This window comes from Berghia stephanieae, chromosome 2, assembly GCF_034508935.2.
Source record: "Berghia stephanieae isolate SIO BIC M18660-M18661 chromosome 2, UCSD_Bste_1.3, whole genome shotgun sequence".
Lineage (NCBI taxonomy): Eukaryota > Metazoa > Mollusca > Gastropoda > Nudibranchia > Aeolidiidae > Berghia > Berghia stephanieae.
Window position 1 is genome coordinate 51,021,995 of NC_088361.1, and position 16,764 is coordinate 51,038,758.

A 16,764-nucleotide genomic window follows, 5' to 3' on the forward strand; every position below is an offset into this window, starting at 1 on the left:
GGTCCATTCGAGAACCCTCAGCTTAAGGATCAGGCATTGGCCCATTGGAGATATGGGTTTAACAGTTCATATCAAGGATGAGTATGTGGAGTTTGTAACGGAGGTTTGCAGAATTTTCAGGTTATTTCGGTCCCAGTAAAGGAACGCTTATTACATCATAAAAAAGGTACATACGTAGTTAAAAGCACCCAAGATAAAGTAAGACATGTGGGACTTTTCAAATAGAGAACAGAAAGCAAACTATCAGTGAGCTTGATCCAAGGCCAATTCATTAGAGACGGGTGTTATTGATGTGTGCTGCCAGACTCTGGAAAAAAACTTGCATTAAAAAAATTGTCCAGAACTCTTTTCTTCAAATATCTATCGATTTAAATGACCCTCATCTTGGCTTAACGATCAAACGAAACGCAGTCCCCGGTTTGAAAGTTTAATAAAAAAGATTAGTGCCATTTAAAATCGATTGATATTTGAAGGACAAGTTTTCTGGATAAATTTTTAAATTCGAGTTTTTCCAGAGTCTGGCTGTTAACTGGTTAGGAGCTGTCAGAGAGTTGGAGTTGGCAGACACTTCAAACCCTTATACCTTATGTTCTTTATCTGTTTTAAGGTGCTTGCAACTCTTATAGGTCATATATGCGCCAGTGAACAGGAAGAACATGAGATTTATAATTCATAGCACCCAAGAAAAGTAGTAAGACAAAGGCTGGTCAAACAGAATTAGATTCTTAAGTGTACTTGGTTTGAGATTGTCTAAAAGTCTCATCCAGACACAAGCACAGGATCCTACCGCAAAAGGAATAAACTTATAAGTCTCATCCAGACAAGAGTACACGATCCTACCAGGAGGAATACACTCAAATGTTTATAAAATATATTCAAAACAAAAAACTATGAACAATACACAAAAGAGAGAAATTACAACAAAAAAAATCATCCCCCATAACAAATAATTTACACATGACTCTTTCCCTCTCAGCCGAGTACTATGGCCACGGTCAGGACAAAACCAAGCAATCTCATTCCAAGACAAAGACAGAAAGCAACCTGGAAAAGGAATATAGGGGAATAGAAGACACAGCAACAATGGCCTCCTTGCCCACACAAATTGACATCTTAAGAAATTGTCGAAATGAGTCTATGAACAAGAGAGTTAACATTACGCTTTATGAATTATGAACATCCTGGTAGACATCAGGACATTTATTTTAATTTTAAAAGAAAAAAATTAAAAAAACAATACAAACGAAACAAAAACAAAATCTAAAACCAAGAACAAACAATAAAAGGTAATCTGAAAAATTAATGAATGAGGTAGGCCATACTCTCTCTCTCTCTCTCTCTCTAATTCACACATCTGATGATGACACTACAACGTGGAGGACACGACAACATCAATTAGACTAAAACAAACAAGTAAATGTGTGATCTGTTGTCTGGCTCCTGAGTTATTGGGTATTCTGCTGTACTCTGGAAAAAAAAACACATTAAAAAATGTTGGCCAGAAAGTTTGTCCAATTATCAATGGATTAAGTAACCCTCCTCTTGTAAAAAAACAAAAAACTCCTGGACTTCATAATCAATCGATTTTTGAAAAACGAGTTTTCTGGCCAAAATTGTTAAAATATATCTTTCCAGAGTACAACAGTATTGGCATTGAAATTTGTGACTCTAATTCACATTAGGGTAGTATTATACAATCATACAAGCATCATTATTATCATTCGTCATCGTCATCATCGACGTCGCCATCACAAAATAACCCAAACTTCATAAAGAGGCGGGTCACCATAACCAGCTCCATCGATGACGAGTTTCTAAAGTGAGACCTACTACTTCAGAAATAAACCACAAATCGTGGTTAGTTTTTGACGAATATAAAGAGAAAAATCAGACTGTAACACTCATTTTTAAAAAGTTCTGTTGATTAAAATTGAATAATAATAATAAATAGGATGATTACGAATAGTTTGCACCAACTTATCTTTTTTTAACAAAAGCTTGTCCCACATTGAAGTTCTTTAAATTTATGAACATATATTGTAAATTTCATACTCATACATTACTATAAAGGAATACATCACTATTTACAAAGAAGCTGTCATTCATTTCACAAAAAATAAATATTAGAAGAATTTTGATCCAACCAGGACAAATGTCAAGCCATCAATTCCAGTCCATTTGATGGAAGACTTCAGGGAAGAGATTTTTTTCTCTCTCCCAGGTCGAATATTTCTATCCTTCTTGGACACAAATTTATATTTTAAAAGCTCCTATGAACAACAAGTCTTCGAAAGAATCATCCATATGTTGATCGTTTACTCATTTTTAGACCACGATGGTGCACCTATGAACATTCCCAATGTCACATATTTCACCACCATATCACTATCATCACATCTATGTGGACTGCAAATGAGCGTCTTAACTGGAGGGGTACTTTCAAAAGACAGAAAACCAATACAGGTACAAGGTACACACTGGACGGGGACTTTTGTTGACCCTTATCATCAGCAGATGAAAGAATTGAGGATGACGCAAGGCTTTCAACAATCACCGGGTTCATTGGGACGAGGGAGAAGGGAGAGAGGAGGGGATTGGGGGGGGGGGGGGGGGGGGGGGTGTATGCATACCCTTAGGAGCAACCCATCTGTCATTGACAGACATTGAATTACTATAGAAAGGCAGAATTACAATTAGAGATACATCATAGAAACCCCTGATTCCATTATGTTTATAACGACATAAAAGCTTGTTATTATAAGTATTATCTTGTCTCCTCGAAGAGGAGAAGAAAAAAAATTTAGAAAGGGGGGGGGGGGGGGAACAAGACAAATCAATAAATATAAGAGCTATACAGTTGAATACAAGCGTATATGATTACTTGGTTTATAAATTATATCATAGAAATTCCATCTTTCTCGAGTCGAGTTATGAGGCAAGCCTAAAAAAATTGACATCAAAGGATTCAAGTGTTCAGTTGGATGATCTCGTAACTTTTTATTCTGGTCTGAAAATATGCGCCACAAATCAAGAGATTACTAAACAATGTTTTTTGTTTTTGTTTGTTTTCTTGGCCCTTTAAGTTTATTTGAAAGAATTTAATGTCACTGCAACACTAATTGCACAAACCAGAGCTAAAGAAAATGGATACCCGAAAGAGACTCATTTCAAGAAGAGAAGAGAAGTAAATTGCAGCACAGCAATTCCATTGAAGTCAACAAATTCTCACATAGAAAAGTAAGTGAAAGAAGACACTAATATCCCATTGTATCAATCTTAAGATAATTCATGTCTGAAAAATGAAGCCATGTCTCATCACGTCGTTCCAAGAAACTAGCAAGTTAACGATTACGTTGCAAATCTAAAGCAATCCACGAACAATCAATGTGGAAAAAAAACAAAGATCCTTCCTCAGAATCTTAGGACAGATAGTTTTCTTCCACATCATTCGTAATCATAAACTTGCTACCATCCAGTATCCTGTGATGTCATTAATTCACGTGACTACAACATCAATTACATCCCAGATACACCACTTGACTATTTTCCATAACATTTCAAACTGAAAAAAAGAGATAATGTCGTTTATGATTTGTCACATGATGTCACAGCCTTCAACAACATCAACAACAACATAATAGTAATAATAATAATAATAATAATAATAATAATAATAATAATAATAATAATAATAATAATAATAATAATAATAATAATAATACACCAAAGACTTGTTATAAATCATAATGAAACAGTGACCACTTATCTTTTTATTGGAAAGTTAAATAAAAATTGTAACATATGCCGACATGGAAAGAAAATAAGTTGACCAGATGAGATTGAAGATAAGAGAACAGATATCCCTGATGATCCCTGTTGAGTATCCATCATGCTTTCTCACTACCCCCAAACAAAGAAACTAAACAGACTTGTACGACGATATGTTAAAATATCAGCAATTGCTTTTGTACTGTTAAAGCATGCAATTTATTTTTTCACATGTGATAGTCTATAAAGTTATAAAAATCGCTGAGATATAATTAGATATATTACTAACACCCTCCAGGGACTTGAAAACTGAGGTTGTACCATGTGTCAAAACAGGTATAATGATGGGAGAGTCGAGAGAAAACAATCTTGATCACGACAAGCGCCTATGTAAAATCAACAATAACAGGACTAGTTTAAATAAAATCAGCTGACTGCACATTAGTTGGAAGATGCTGAAGAAAAAGTGAGACAAAGGTGAATAAGAGTAAACTAGCAGTAAGCTACTTCATCTATCCACATACACCAGCACAAGTTCACTCCACAAAAAGAAAACAACAAAAATGATTGTTAGATGTGCCTGTTCCCTGAAGAAAAAAAAGAACTAAAAAAAACCCAAAAAACAACCTCGTAATTAGTTCAAGGAAAGAATATAAGTCCCAGCAGCCATGATCTCACCAAAGGTCCAATTTATGTTTGTTTGTTTTTTTGTTTTTAAGGGTTTTACGGCGCTTGCAACACATTTAGGTTATATCAGCGCCAGTAAAAAGGAAGAAAATGGGACAGTAAAAAGTTCTAGAATTATCATCGATATGTTCAGAAAATTAGATTCCCACGCATAAAAATGATTCGATGTTATGCTCTTTTTTTACTCAAATGATTATTTCAGTCCCCAAAATGTGTTTGGATTCTGTTCTAAGCATGTGCATATTCAAATAAATGAAAAATCTCGAACTAATGCTTGGATGTCATTGCAATGAAATGTATTTCATTAATGGTATTAACACCATTATTTTTATTTTTATTATTACTCTTTTGGGGTAATAATTTCATCACGAGACTGGTAATGAATTTTGATTCTCCTTTAAATAAATATGTTGAATGCACTTATTTGTTCTGGCAGTATAAATAACTAAGTCAAATTATATTAATTGTAGGTTATTGTCTGAAATTAAACTGAATTATATTTCTTAAACATTTTGAGAGGGATGAACACACAAAAATTGGACATACTATCGACAATTATAAGAACTGTAAACTGTTGACAAATATTAGGATGTTTAATTTAATAGTTGACAGTCAGTTGGTAGAGCACTTGCTTCACGGACAAAGGGATTGAGATCGATCATGGGTGCAGTTGAGATTTTTTCTGACCCAGCAGTGATTGGGTAGCTGGGTCTGTTCAATCTGGCGGACAGTACTTTGCGATAGACTAGCGTCCTATCCTAAGGGTAATAAGCAACTGTACTGTCCGTTTGACACTATGGAAACAGGAAGAAATTCAAAACAAGAAATCTGTTGTAAACTGACAACCAGGACGAGATCAACAGAGTGATATAAAAATGCATAAGGACAACAGACAAGAGATCATACATTGACAAATTGGCAGGTGGGGAAGAGGAAGCTGCTGGTTAAAGAAATTTCAAAGCACTTTTATGAAACAACCAGGAAACTGTCGGGAAGATACAAGCAAATTTATAAACCAATTCACTATCCACCCCACAAATCATCAAATTCCAGGCAACCCTCCTATTATACCACTTGCACATTCAGTTCTACCTATTAATTGTGAAAAACCCAGCAAAGCAGAGATTTAAGAAAAGGTTATCAAGAGACAAAAAAAGCAGTTCTTGGTTTCATTTTTAAGGGTTTTATGTCGCTTGCAACACATTTAGGTTATATCAGCGCCACTAAAAAGGAAGAAAATGGGATAGTCAAATTTTAGAATTACAATTAAAGCACCCAAGAAAAAGTAAGACAAATGGGAACTGGGAGCAGATAGGGATCAGATGTAGATTCCAAGAGCATACCACCATCAATGTACTTAGTTTGAGATTACTGATAAAGCTCATCTGGACACAAGCACAATATCCTACAAAGAGGAATACACTCAGATGCTTACATTATACCTTCAAAATAACAATTATAATAATACATGAGAGAGAGAGAGATGATTTACAAGGAAAAAAATATCGTCTTCATAAACAATAACTATGCATTTGACTGTTTCCCTCCCAGCCAAGGCCAGGACAAAACCAAGAGAAAGCAAATTGGAAAAAAGCTATAAGGGGATAGCAGAGACAGTAAGTGCCTCCCTACCCACTATGAGAGAAAGCAGATCTTGCTATGTCAACTGAAATCCTCTACCAGCTCTTTGAGAAGATATTATGGAAAGAAGACCAAATACCAAAAGACTGGAAGGAGAGCCTCATTATAAAGATGCCTTTACAAGAATGCAAAAAATAGAGGAATAATGCTGCTTTCAGTCCCTGGAAAAGTTATGAACAGGATTCTTCTTGAAATAATGAGAACAGCAGTGGATGCCAAACTTCGAGATCACCAAGCAGGATTCACACAAGACAGAACAGACACTGGAGTGGAATACATCACTGTACATAAACTTTATTGACTATGAGAATGTCTTTGATTGAAATGTCCCATGGAAACTTCTAAGCCACTATGGAATACCTACTAAGATCCAAAACCAAAACACTTACGACGGATTGGCATGTAGTGTCTTCCATGGTAGACAGCAGTCAGAAAGTTTTGAAGTTAAAACTGGAGTTCACCAGGGTTGCCTGCTCTCTCCATTCCATTGATTGGAGAATGAGGACCTCAACCATGGGAAAATCCAACAGCGTACAATGGACACCATGGCAACAACTTGAAGACCCTGATTTTGCAGACAACATTGCATTGATTTCACACACACACACACACACACCAACAGATGCAAAATGAGACTGAGACCCTAGCTGAAACATCATCAAGAGATGGTCTTAACATAAAGCGAAAACAAAGGTTTTAAGAATAGGAGCTACCAACAAAAATCCAATAAAGATTTCAAATGAAAAAGAGGTAAAGATTTTCTCCTATCTGGGCAGTGTAGTAGACACAAATGGAGGCACAGAATGGATGTTGCATCAACAATTGGCAAAGCCCGTACAGCTTTTCAAGTTCTGAAGAAAATTTGGAAATCAAAAGACATTGGGGTCTCAACAAACCTAAGAATTTTTAATACGAATGTAAAGTCTGTATTACTGTATGGGTCAGAAACATGGAGGACAACCAAAGGCATCACCAACAAATTACAGACTTTGCCTAAGTAAGGACGATTTTGGGATCAGATGGATGGATAAATTTAGAAATGAAGATCTTTGGAAAGCTGCCAACCAACAACCTATATATACAAATCAGAAAGAGGAAGAGGGGATGGATAGACCATACACTTGGAAAACCTCCCTGCAACATCACAAGACAGGCTCTAACATAAAATCCCCAAGAAGGAAGACCAGGGAGGTCAAGAAATACTTGGCGAAGAAGCACAGTGGAGGAAGCAAGGAGATGCGGTTACACGTGGAAGCAGGTGAAGAAGACAGCCCAAGGAAGAGTCAAATGGCGAAGCATCATTGACGACCTTTGCTCTGACTGGGGTTTAGGGCTTAAGTAAAGTTTGTCACTTTTTGGTCTTTTCAGCGGCAGTAAAAAGGAGGAAAACGGGATATAGTCAAACAATTTTAGATTTACAATTAAAAGTTATCAAGGAAAAATAAAACAAAGCGAACTGGTACTTAGCATAAGAGCATATTTAAGTCCCATCTAGACACAAGCACAGGATCCCAATCAGAGGTAGGTTTGTTTGTTTTTAAGGGTTTTACGGCGCTTCTAACACATTAAGATCATATTAGCACTAGTAAAAAGGAAAAAAAATGGGAACAGATGGTAACTTCCACAACATTGGTTTCACTGCATAAAATTCTAAGATTATTTTTTTTACTATTGGACATGAATGCCCATTCTCTATGTCGTTGCTCCAGCAGCATTTATAGACGTTGAGATAGACAGTTGTATAGTAAGTTTGCAAGGAAGAGGACAGTTGGTATGTTTACTTAGAACACATGAGCCTTGAATATTTATTGATCTACACTGAGCATAATGGTAGTGTGAAATGTGTATTTGTTTTCAGGTCGAAATATATATCTCCAGTTAGAAGAAACCTAGAGGAGGTAAAACAAAAGGGACTGATTCAAACAAGGAAGAGAAGTAGATTACAAGAGCATGCAATCTATCCATGTGTTTAGTTTTGAGTCATAAAAAGCCCACATATAAACATGCGCAAAGGCACCTGATAGAGGGACATACTCAAATGTTTACAAAATAATACATCTAAAATAATAAAAACATAGCAATACATATAAGAAAAGATTTTTGTTTTTAAAAATCATCCACCCCCCCCCCCCCCCAAAAAAAAAAAAAAACAAAAAAAAAACTAATCATTCAGCTTTTAGTTAAGGATCCCAGCCATGTCTCGGGCAAAACCAAGTGGGCAGAAAGAAATGTTCTTCAGGGTTTTTTGGCACTTGCAACACATTTAGGTTATATCAGCGCCAGTAAAAAGGAAGAAAATGGGATAGTAATAAGTTCTAGAATTACAAATAAAGCACCCAAAAGAACAATAAGACAAAGGGGAATTGCATCAAATAGCGAACAGATATAGATTCCAAGAGCACACTATCAAAGTACTTAGTTTGAGATCACCTAAGAGTCTCATCCAGTCACAAGCACAGGTCCCCACTAAGAGGAATACACTCAAATGTTTACAAATCATATATAACATGTAAACAAAACATAACACATTACATAACAAAGAGATGATTTACAAGGAAAAAAATACTCCCAAAACTAACTATATATTTGACTGTTTCCCTCTCAGCAAGGGTATCCAGTCAGGGCAGGGACAAAACCAAGTAATCTCATTCCAAGACCAGGACAGAAAGCAAGTTGGAAAAAAGATATAGGTGGATAGAAGACACAGTAAGTACCTCCCTGCCCACTATGGGAGGTCAGGAGCCCCCACCCAGGCAGAAAGAAATGTGGAAAGAAAAACAATTAATATATAAAAGGGATAAAGGACACAGCAAGAGTGAAATCAAAGCCCTACATCTTACCCATTTTAATCCACTGCTATAAAGAATTCAAGTTACATAAATGAATCCCCACATGATGGGTAGCAATCTTTACAGGGACACAGAGATAACCTAACAAACTCAGACCCCTAATCCATGATTGTCGACACTATGACAAAGCCCTGCTTTGAAGAGAGAGGTAATATTCACATCGAGATATTTTAGTTGAGACATTTTGGAATAACAGGGGGGAGGAGGAGGATAATAAAAGATTATGTGTAAAGTGCATAATGAAAGTAGCTACCCGATCTCGACTGATGCCAAAGTGAAACCCTCGCAATTAAGGCAACAACTTTGGATAAAAATCAACAACTGTTCGTCACATGTCATCCAAAAAAAAATATTTAAATATTATGGTACCATTTTCATCATTCAGCCAAAACAAAATAAAGAAATAATAACTGCATCTTTCTTTTTAAATGAAATATATATCAAATATACATTGTATGAAAAAAAATTGATACCATTTCTATCTTCCAAATTAAATAAAGTTGGTACTACTTTGATCTTTCTTCAAATAAAAAATAAACTACCTATTTTATTTTATTTTAATTTTCCAAAAATAAAATGGGGAAAGTTTTTTCATCTATCTGATATGAAAGTTGTACCATTAGTCTTACACATCCAATTGTCCCTGACACATAATCAGCATCGTCAATTTAAAGTCACAAATGCTGGGAAATGTTTTCTTTTTGGTTTTAGGGTGTACCCGCATACAAAATCGTTGACTCATGAGCATGTGGGAGTAATTGTTAATCCTGTGGATTATACAAGGTGGCAATGGCTTTCGTGTCAAGTGGTGCACAGGGACGATACAAAACATCCAATTTTATTCCATTGTTTTTAAAGGTTTTATGGCACTTGCAATACATTTATGTCATTTCAATGCCAGTAAAAATAAAGAAAATGGGATAGTCAAATTAATAGATTAACAATTGAGGAAAAGCAAGACAAAGGGGAAACGGTTCAAACAGGGTACAGATAAAGATTCCAGGAGCACACTATCAGCGTACTTAACATGTCCCCACTAAGAGGAAATTACTTAAATGTTTACAAACCATTGTATATTTTTTTTTTTTTAAAAATAATAACAGTACATGACAGAGGGATGATGTACAAGGAGAAAAATATAATGTCCCAAAACTATAATTATACATTTGACTGTTTCCCTCCCAGTCAAGGACAATGGCCAGAGCTGGGACAAGATTAAGTTAATCCCATTCCAAGACAAAGACAGAAAGCAACTCGGACAACAGATATAGGGGATAGAAGACACAGCGTGACCTCTGCACACCATGGGAGGTCAAAGACCCCACCCAGATTTTATTCCATTCTATTGTACAAATACAAGCAGTACACATTAAAAAGCTATTCCTGCTGAATTTGGTTTAGAACTATTTGTCATAATTTTAGTCAGAAAATCTTTTGTAAGATATATCATTTCCATGACTCTTGAAACCACTTGATATATATCTCTCACTATACAATCTCAAATACTTATTTTAAAATCTCAGTCTAGAAAACAGTAACCAAATTTAGCTGCTAATACTAATACTTTTTTCAATAATAAAAATTGACAAAAGAATAAAATGTTATCTCAGTGCCTCATCTACTGACATTAAGTCGATAAATATTATAAAATTGTATGGTTTGTTCACCACTTCACACTAACCCATCCCAACTGTGCTTCAAGGAAAGGTTCCAATGGAAATATCATCGAAACTAATATGAAAATTACAGTGAAGAATAAAAACCCAGTAAAGTGCATGTCACATCTCATGAATCTATTTACATACTAGCAGCTCATCATCAGAAACATTTAAATACAATCACATCTATGTACATTTTAATATATGCAAATTTTTAAGTATTTACTTAACAAACAAAAAAAAAATATATATATACCCGCTTTAATTCAACAAGTTAAGTCATTGATTAGTTTGGTTTTAAATATACAAATATCAATCCAAAGGACATTGTCCAAGGCCAATCAATTGTCCCAGCATATTGCTTTACTGTGATTTACCCATCAATACAAGGACTTAACCAAACAATAATCGTCTTCTCTGGTCAAATGTCTCTATATTATGACATGAAGTCATCAAACTTTTTATGATTCATGTCTCTATATAAGGACAAAACTTATCAACGATTGTTTAATCTGACCTGTCATGTCTCTACATTATGAACAAAGCAACTACAGTCTACAACCATTTATCTGCATCAATGCCAATTCAGTGAGTCTGGTAAATTAATATTCCGAATGATGAATTCTCCTCTTTTAACGATGTTTCCAGGCAGTGCTTTAGAGCCTATATGATTAACACCAATCTTGCGCCATCATGGTATCCTAGACATTGCATTCATGGTATATTTTGTTTTCAACATTTTCTTTTTTCTCTTTTACTTTGAGCAAGTTGTTTATAAAATTGACACGATAGTGACTAGTAACAAACATCTGTTATGTGTTGTTGTTTTTTTGGAGACCTAGTCATAATTGCTAACTTTGAACAAATCAATTACATTCTTGATTTCAAAGCTTCGGCGTGTCTGCGTCAATTCATGCTGAATATCCCATAGCAGACTCATCAGCAATAAACTCCATACCATGGTGAAAGCTATATAACCTCTGCACCTTGCCACTGTTTCAAAACAATATATTTCGATAAATATGTGTGACTTGTCAGCAAATGAGATATCAATATTTCCTGTCGCTTCAAATTCTTAAGTTTAAGTTTCAATGTTAGAGAAGTGACTGATATCAGCAATATGTTCTCTCATAAATAGATTATTGTAATATCTATTTTAGATTTAATTAATTTATTGCACCACCCCCCTTCCCCCTGAAAAATAGATTGGCAGATAATTGGCAATAGGCTGTATTGTCCTCTATGGGCAGTCAAGTCTCATCCTTTCCACAATAGGACCAAACCAATCAACAACATCTTTTTAACTGGTCATACCTGGACAGTTGAGACAACGGAAAAAAACTTGTCTCACTTCTGGACTACCAGCGGTCGAGGCAAAGAAAAACAAAATTGTCGCACAAAGAAATCATGTGTAACAAAAATTTATTTTTTTAAATGACAGGTTATGTCCTTTAGTTTGGATCAGCATTCATTCCTTTCTCGACTTAAAACCAAGAATTAATGGAGACATCACTCGAGGATGGTTGGATAAGTGGCCATTGTAAGAGATATATACATCGAGAGATATATAAATTTTTTTGTCGACATCATCTTGAATATTTTAATGTTTTGACAAGTAGGAGAAAAAATATGAGAGGATCAATTAGATTTCTTCATTGTTTTGCCAAGCACTAATTCTCAATTCATTTATTGCATGTAAACTTAATACCCTGAGCCCAAATGTACTAGACATAGAAATTTATTGAGTTTGATTTCTTTCCACATAAACCTCATCCGACTTAGAAAAGATCACAAATAGTAACATGCAATTAAACATGCTCCAAATGAGGCCAATCAGATATTGGTTCCATTCTAATCAAGTGACTATTTTTTGGCAATCTCAATGGTTTTCAAAAGGTGGTGTTTGAAAATAAAATGAGGGTTTGTGATTTTTTTAAATAGCATTCACTGACCAAAAACTTTGATTGTCTTTATTACATATTATTAATTAACTTAAAAGAAACTCCTTTAAAAGCCAACAATAATGCTCCACTCTTTCCAGCTCCACTTTTCCAGCCCATCCTAAATCTCCATCATTCCTCCACACATTGTGGTTCAATGTCAAAATGAACAAAGGCCAAGAAAATATAAATGCATAAAAACATAAAGCAAGACCAAAAGACAAATCCAAAGAATGCTAACAGATGTTTCCAAGAGCTGCCATCACAATCCAACACAGGCCAATAAATAATGACATATTGTTCTTATATTAAAATCAGACAACTTTCAGCCTGTGCTCTTCAGTTGAATGCCGTGTAGTGGTATATGGAGGTATATAGCAAAAACATGTTCAAATCTATAAATAAAGAATAATTTTCCTTTCCAACCAAGAGAAAAAGAAACCACGAATGGAAAGAGGGGGCTAAATGCAGACCACTTGTCACTCAGCTATCAACCATGGTAGCTGGCAATACCTTATCTCTTAATTGTCTAGCATTTCCTGGAAGGGGGATGGGGCAGTGGGAGATAAGGGAGAGGAAGAGAATATGCTGTACACAACATCACTATTAGTTTTTGTATTAAAAATTATAACCATTTTTTTCGTAATAACAATTCTACAAGTCAATAATAATTAACAATAACTATAATTGTAATAGTAGTAGTAATAATAATAATTAATAATATAGTAATATAGTTGAGGTATACAATTGTCATTGAGGTATTTTCCATTCCGACGCAAAGCGCATGAATTCATGTTTGAGGTACAATTGTCACCATAGTTGTCTTATCTTCTTTTCTTTCAGGTTTGTGCTGGGTAAGAGTATGTGTGTGTGAGTGTGCGTGTGTATAAGTGTGTGAGTGTGCATGAGACAGCTTGCTGCATTTCATGCAATATTGGAGGGGAGATTCCATTTTTTAGATGTTGACCTGTTTTCATGTGGAGGGTGGGAGTGGGGTGAGTGAGAGGAGGAGGGGGGAGAGGAGGAGAATTCAACTCCCAAAGTCCCCAGCTGGCTATGAGATGTAGTACTGCTGCCTTCGTCTGCTGCTTGGGAGGGGGTTGCCTTGGTGACAGTGGGGGGTGGGGGTGGTGGAGGAGGTAGTTCATCACATTCAGAGGTAGAAGAATTAACCAGGCGGTTTGACACCCGTCTTGACGATGATGATGGAGGTAGTTTATTGTTGCTGTGTTTCCTATTTCTACTGCTGCTGCTTTGAGGAGTAGATTTAGAATTTACCGACAATAGCTGCTGTGAAGAAGATGATGCTGATGATGATGAAGATGATGATGAAGATGGTGGTGGTACTGATGATTCTATTGATGGGAGTGTAGTGAGTGGTGGGGGTGGAGGAGGTAGGGGTAAAGAGAGCTGCTGAGAATCACCGCTTAACAAATTGGCCGCATCTGCAGTGCTTGTATCATTGTTAATGTCTTCATTACTATCATAATTATAACCGGTGTCATGACAGTGTCTTGTTGAGCTGGAGGTAGTGTATGAAGGGAGGTAATCACAATGAGAATCCGTGTGGTCATCACAATTAGAATGTGTATCACCAGATGTGGTAGTGGTGTTGGTGATGTTAGTGGTGGTGTGGTTCATTTTCACCTCACTTCCATGGCCAGAGTCTCTATCTCCTTCCCCATCAACTACATCGTTGTCATTTTTGTCCTCAAGCTCACAATATCTACTGTTATCACCATCATTCACACCCCCACTACCATCACTACCTTTCACCCAGACCAGTCCATCATCTTTCCCCGCATATTTAACAGCTGGAGATGACAACGATGACGCTGATGAGGATGGATGTTGGGCTTGTAACTGATGAGAATGACATTGATGAAGATGATGACGATGTGGTGTTTCCATCAATCCTATCACAGTTCCTGTTGAGGGATCTATCCTGACCCCACCAATTTCATCCCCCCACTGCCCAAAACCATCTGGATGGTTATGGTGATAACGGGGACTGGGTCGAGGTAAAGTGTTGTTGGAAGTGCCGCCATGACTACTACAACTACCAGGAGAGCTTGCTGGGCTGGCAAGACCTTGGCTGTTGCTATTACTTCCACTCCCCACAAATCTTGCAGGAGCCCTGCTGGAGCCAGTGCCACTGTCCTCACTGCTGTGATCCTCTCCACGCTGGGGCATTACCCTGCCACCACCACCAACACCACTGCTGCCATCCATATCATCTAGGGAGGACGACATAATTAAGGTAGTGTGACCTCCATCCCCGGACATCAAGCCTCTCATCTCCTAGGAAAATAAGAAACAAACATTTCCTGAACCAAATATTTAGGAAGAACCCATACTCATCAATCTAAATAAAATATGACAGCCTCTAAAATTATATATATACCAAAATTAATTTTAGTCTACAAAATACGATAGTGACAGATAGGGAAAAAAACAAACAACATTGCCCAGTGACTTACATTGATGGGATTATTCTTTGTAAATATTCTTTGTAATTCTTAACATTACCAAATTCAAAAATTTTTTTTTAATTGGGGGGAAGGGAAATCTCATGAAATAATTGACATTTATTTAAATCCAGAAGCTCTGTGAATTAAGATCAAATAAAGTAATCCTTCTTAATTCATTTAAAGTCTGTCTTATAAATAAATAAATAAATAAACTAGAAAAACGATTATTGTCAACATAATCAATCCACAATGTGTGCAAATGCTAAGAAAAAGGGGAGGAAAATTAAATAGCTGACAACTGACAAGGGGTGATGATAACTAGTGACATGTCCTAAACAACTGGGGGAGGCAGCTCAAAGAAGAAGATTCAATTACATGACTTCATGCTCCTCATTATAAAATATGCCCCACCCCCTCCTCCTCAAGCTGTCAACTGACTCAAAATGGAAATAATGTAACAAATGATTTGACTAGTCCACTATTTTTCAAATGCAATCTCATTATGTTTCCAATTAATCGACTTTGACTTCTTATGAAACAAAGGTCTTTTCTATAATTAGCCCTGCCTACTAATTCTTTTCTCCACCTCCCCCCTATTCTTTCTTTATATCTACCTCAATCGTTCTTTATCTGTCTCCCCCGCATGTTTCTTTCACACATACATACACAGAGATAAACACATTTATAAAGGATTCAATCTTTACTCTTCTTTCCCCCCCCCCCCCCTACTCTCTCCCTCCCTCCCTCCCTCTCTCTCTCTCTCTCTCTCTCTCTCTCTCTCTCTCTCTCTCTCTCTCTCTCTCTCTCTCTCTCTCTCTCTCTCTCTCTCTCTCTCTCTCTCTCTCTCTCTCTCATGTGTGTGTGTGGTGTGTTTGTGTGTGCGTGCAAGTTTCTTTTCTTTCCTCTCTCATCCTCTTTATTGATATTTCTCTCTCTCCACCTGACTTCACGTTGTTTCAAACTTAACTGAAAATATTAGCTGTTCTTTAACTTTTGACATTTTGAAATCGTATTTCCTCCATTAAATGAAACAAAAATGTCATAATAATAATTCTTATTTCATTGATTGTTTAATAAAATGTCAAAAGCCCGTCAACAAGTGAACAATTTCATAAAGTTGCAGGCATTTACTGGTGTTTTTATCAATTTAAGAGCATCTTACATAATAATAAATAACTACAAAAGTAACAATTGGATTATTGCAAAAATGTGTGTGCATATTTTTAAATGTTCTAAGCTCATGCCAAATTTTAATTCTCTCATTAAATTTTCAATGGCCATATCCAAGGAGTTACCTTTGCCCATTAATTCGACTGCATGAAAAAGGTGCCTCAAATCTTGTTTTTTACACTCTCCCTACTTCAATCAGTCATATCTCGGCAATGAATAATCAGAATTTTATAAATTTGGTAACATTTTTAGGCATAAAATAAGTTTTGATGGGGTACAAAAAACTCTAAATTGAAAATCCTGACTTAATACCGTTTCGAGGCGAAGGGTCACATTTACAGAATAAGATTTGATTACCTCTGTAGAGTTGCTGTCTCCATGTAGTCGTGTCATGGGCAAGAGTGCAGGTCGATTGTGGTAGTAATGTTTTATGTAGCCATTCATACGTAGACCGTTTGGTATGATGAATGCATCACTGTCCCCCTTTGAATCTGGTAGATCATGTTCATCAATCTGGCCAAGGAGTAGGAAAAAAGTTAAAAATAAACAAATCAGTAAATGGTCCAAATTTCTTAGGCCA

General features: G+C 36.1%; 1 protein-coding gene across 1 annotated transcript in view; it reads right to left on the reverse strand.

Annotated features, from left to right (window-relative positions):
* Positions 1–13,375: 13,375 nt before the first annotated feature.
* Positions 13,376–16,764, reverse strand: part of LOC144965116 (protogenin B-like) — a 63,120-nt gene continuing 59,731 nt past the window's right edge. Inside the window, exons 19-20 of the mRNA XM_078900056.1 lie at positions 16,542–16,697; positions 13,376–14,844 (exon numbers count right to left, since the gene is read on the reverse strand). Coding sequence (XP_078756182.1) covers positions 13,468–14,844; positions 16,542–16,697 — 1,533 coding nt within the window. The 3' untranslated portion in view covers positions 13,376–13,467. The remainder of the gene's footprint in view (positions 14,845–16,541; positions 16,698–16,764) is intronic.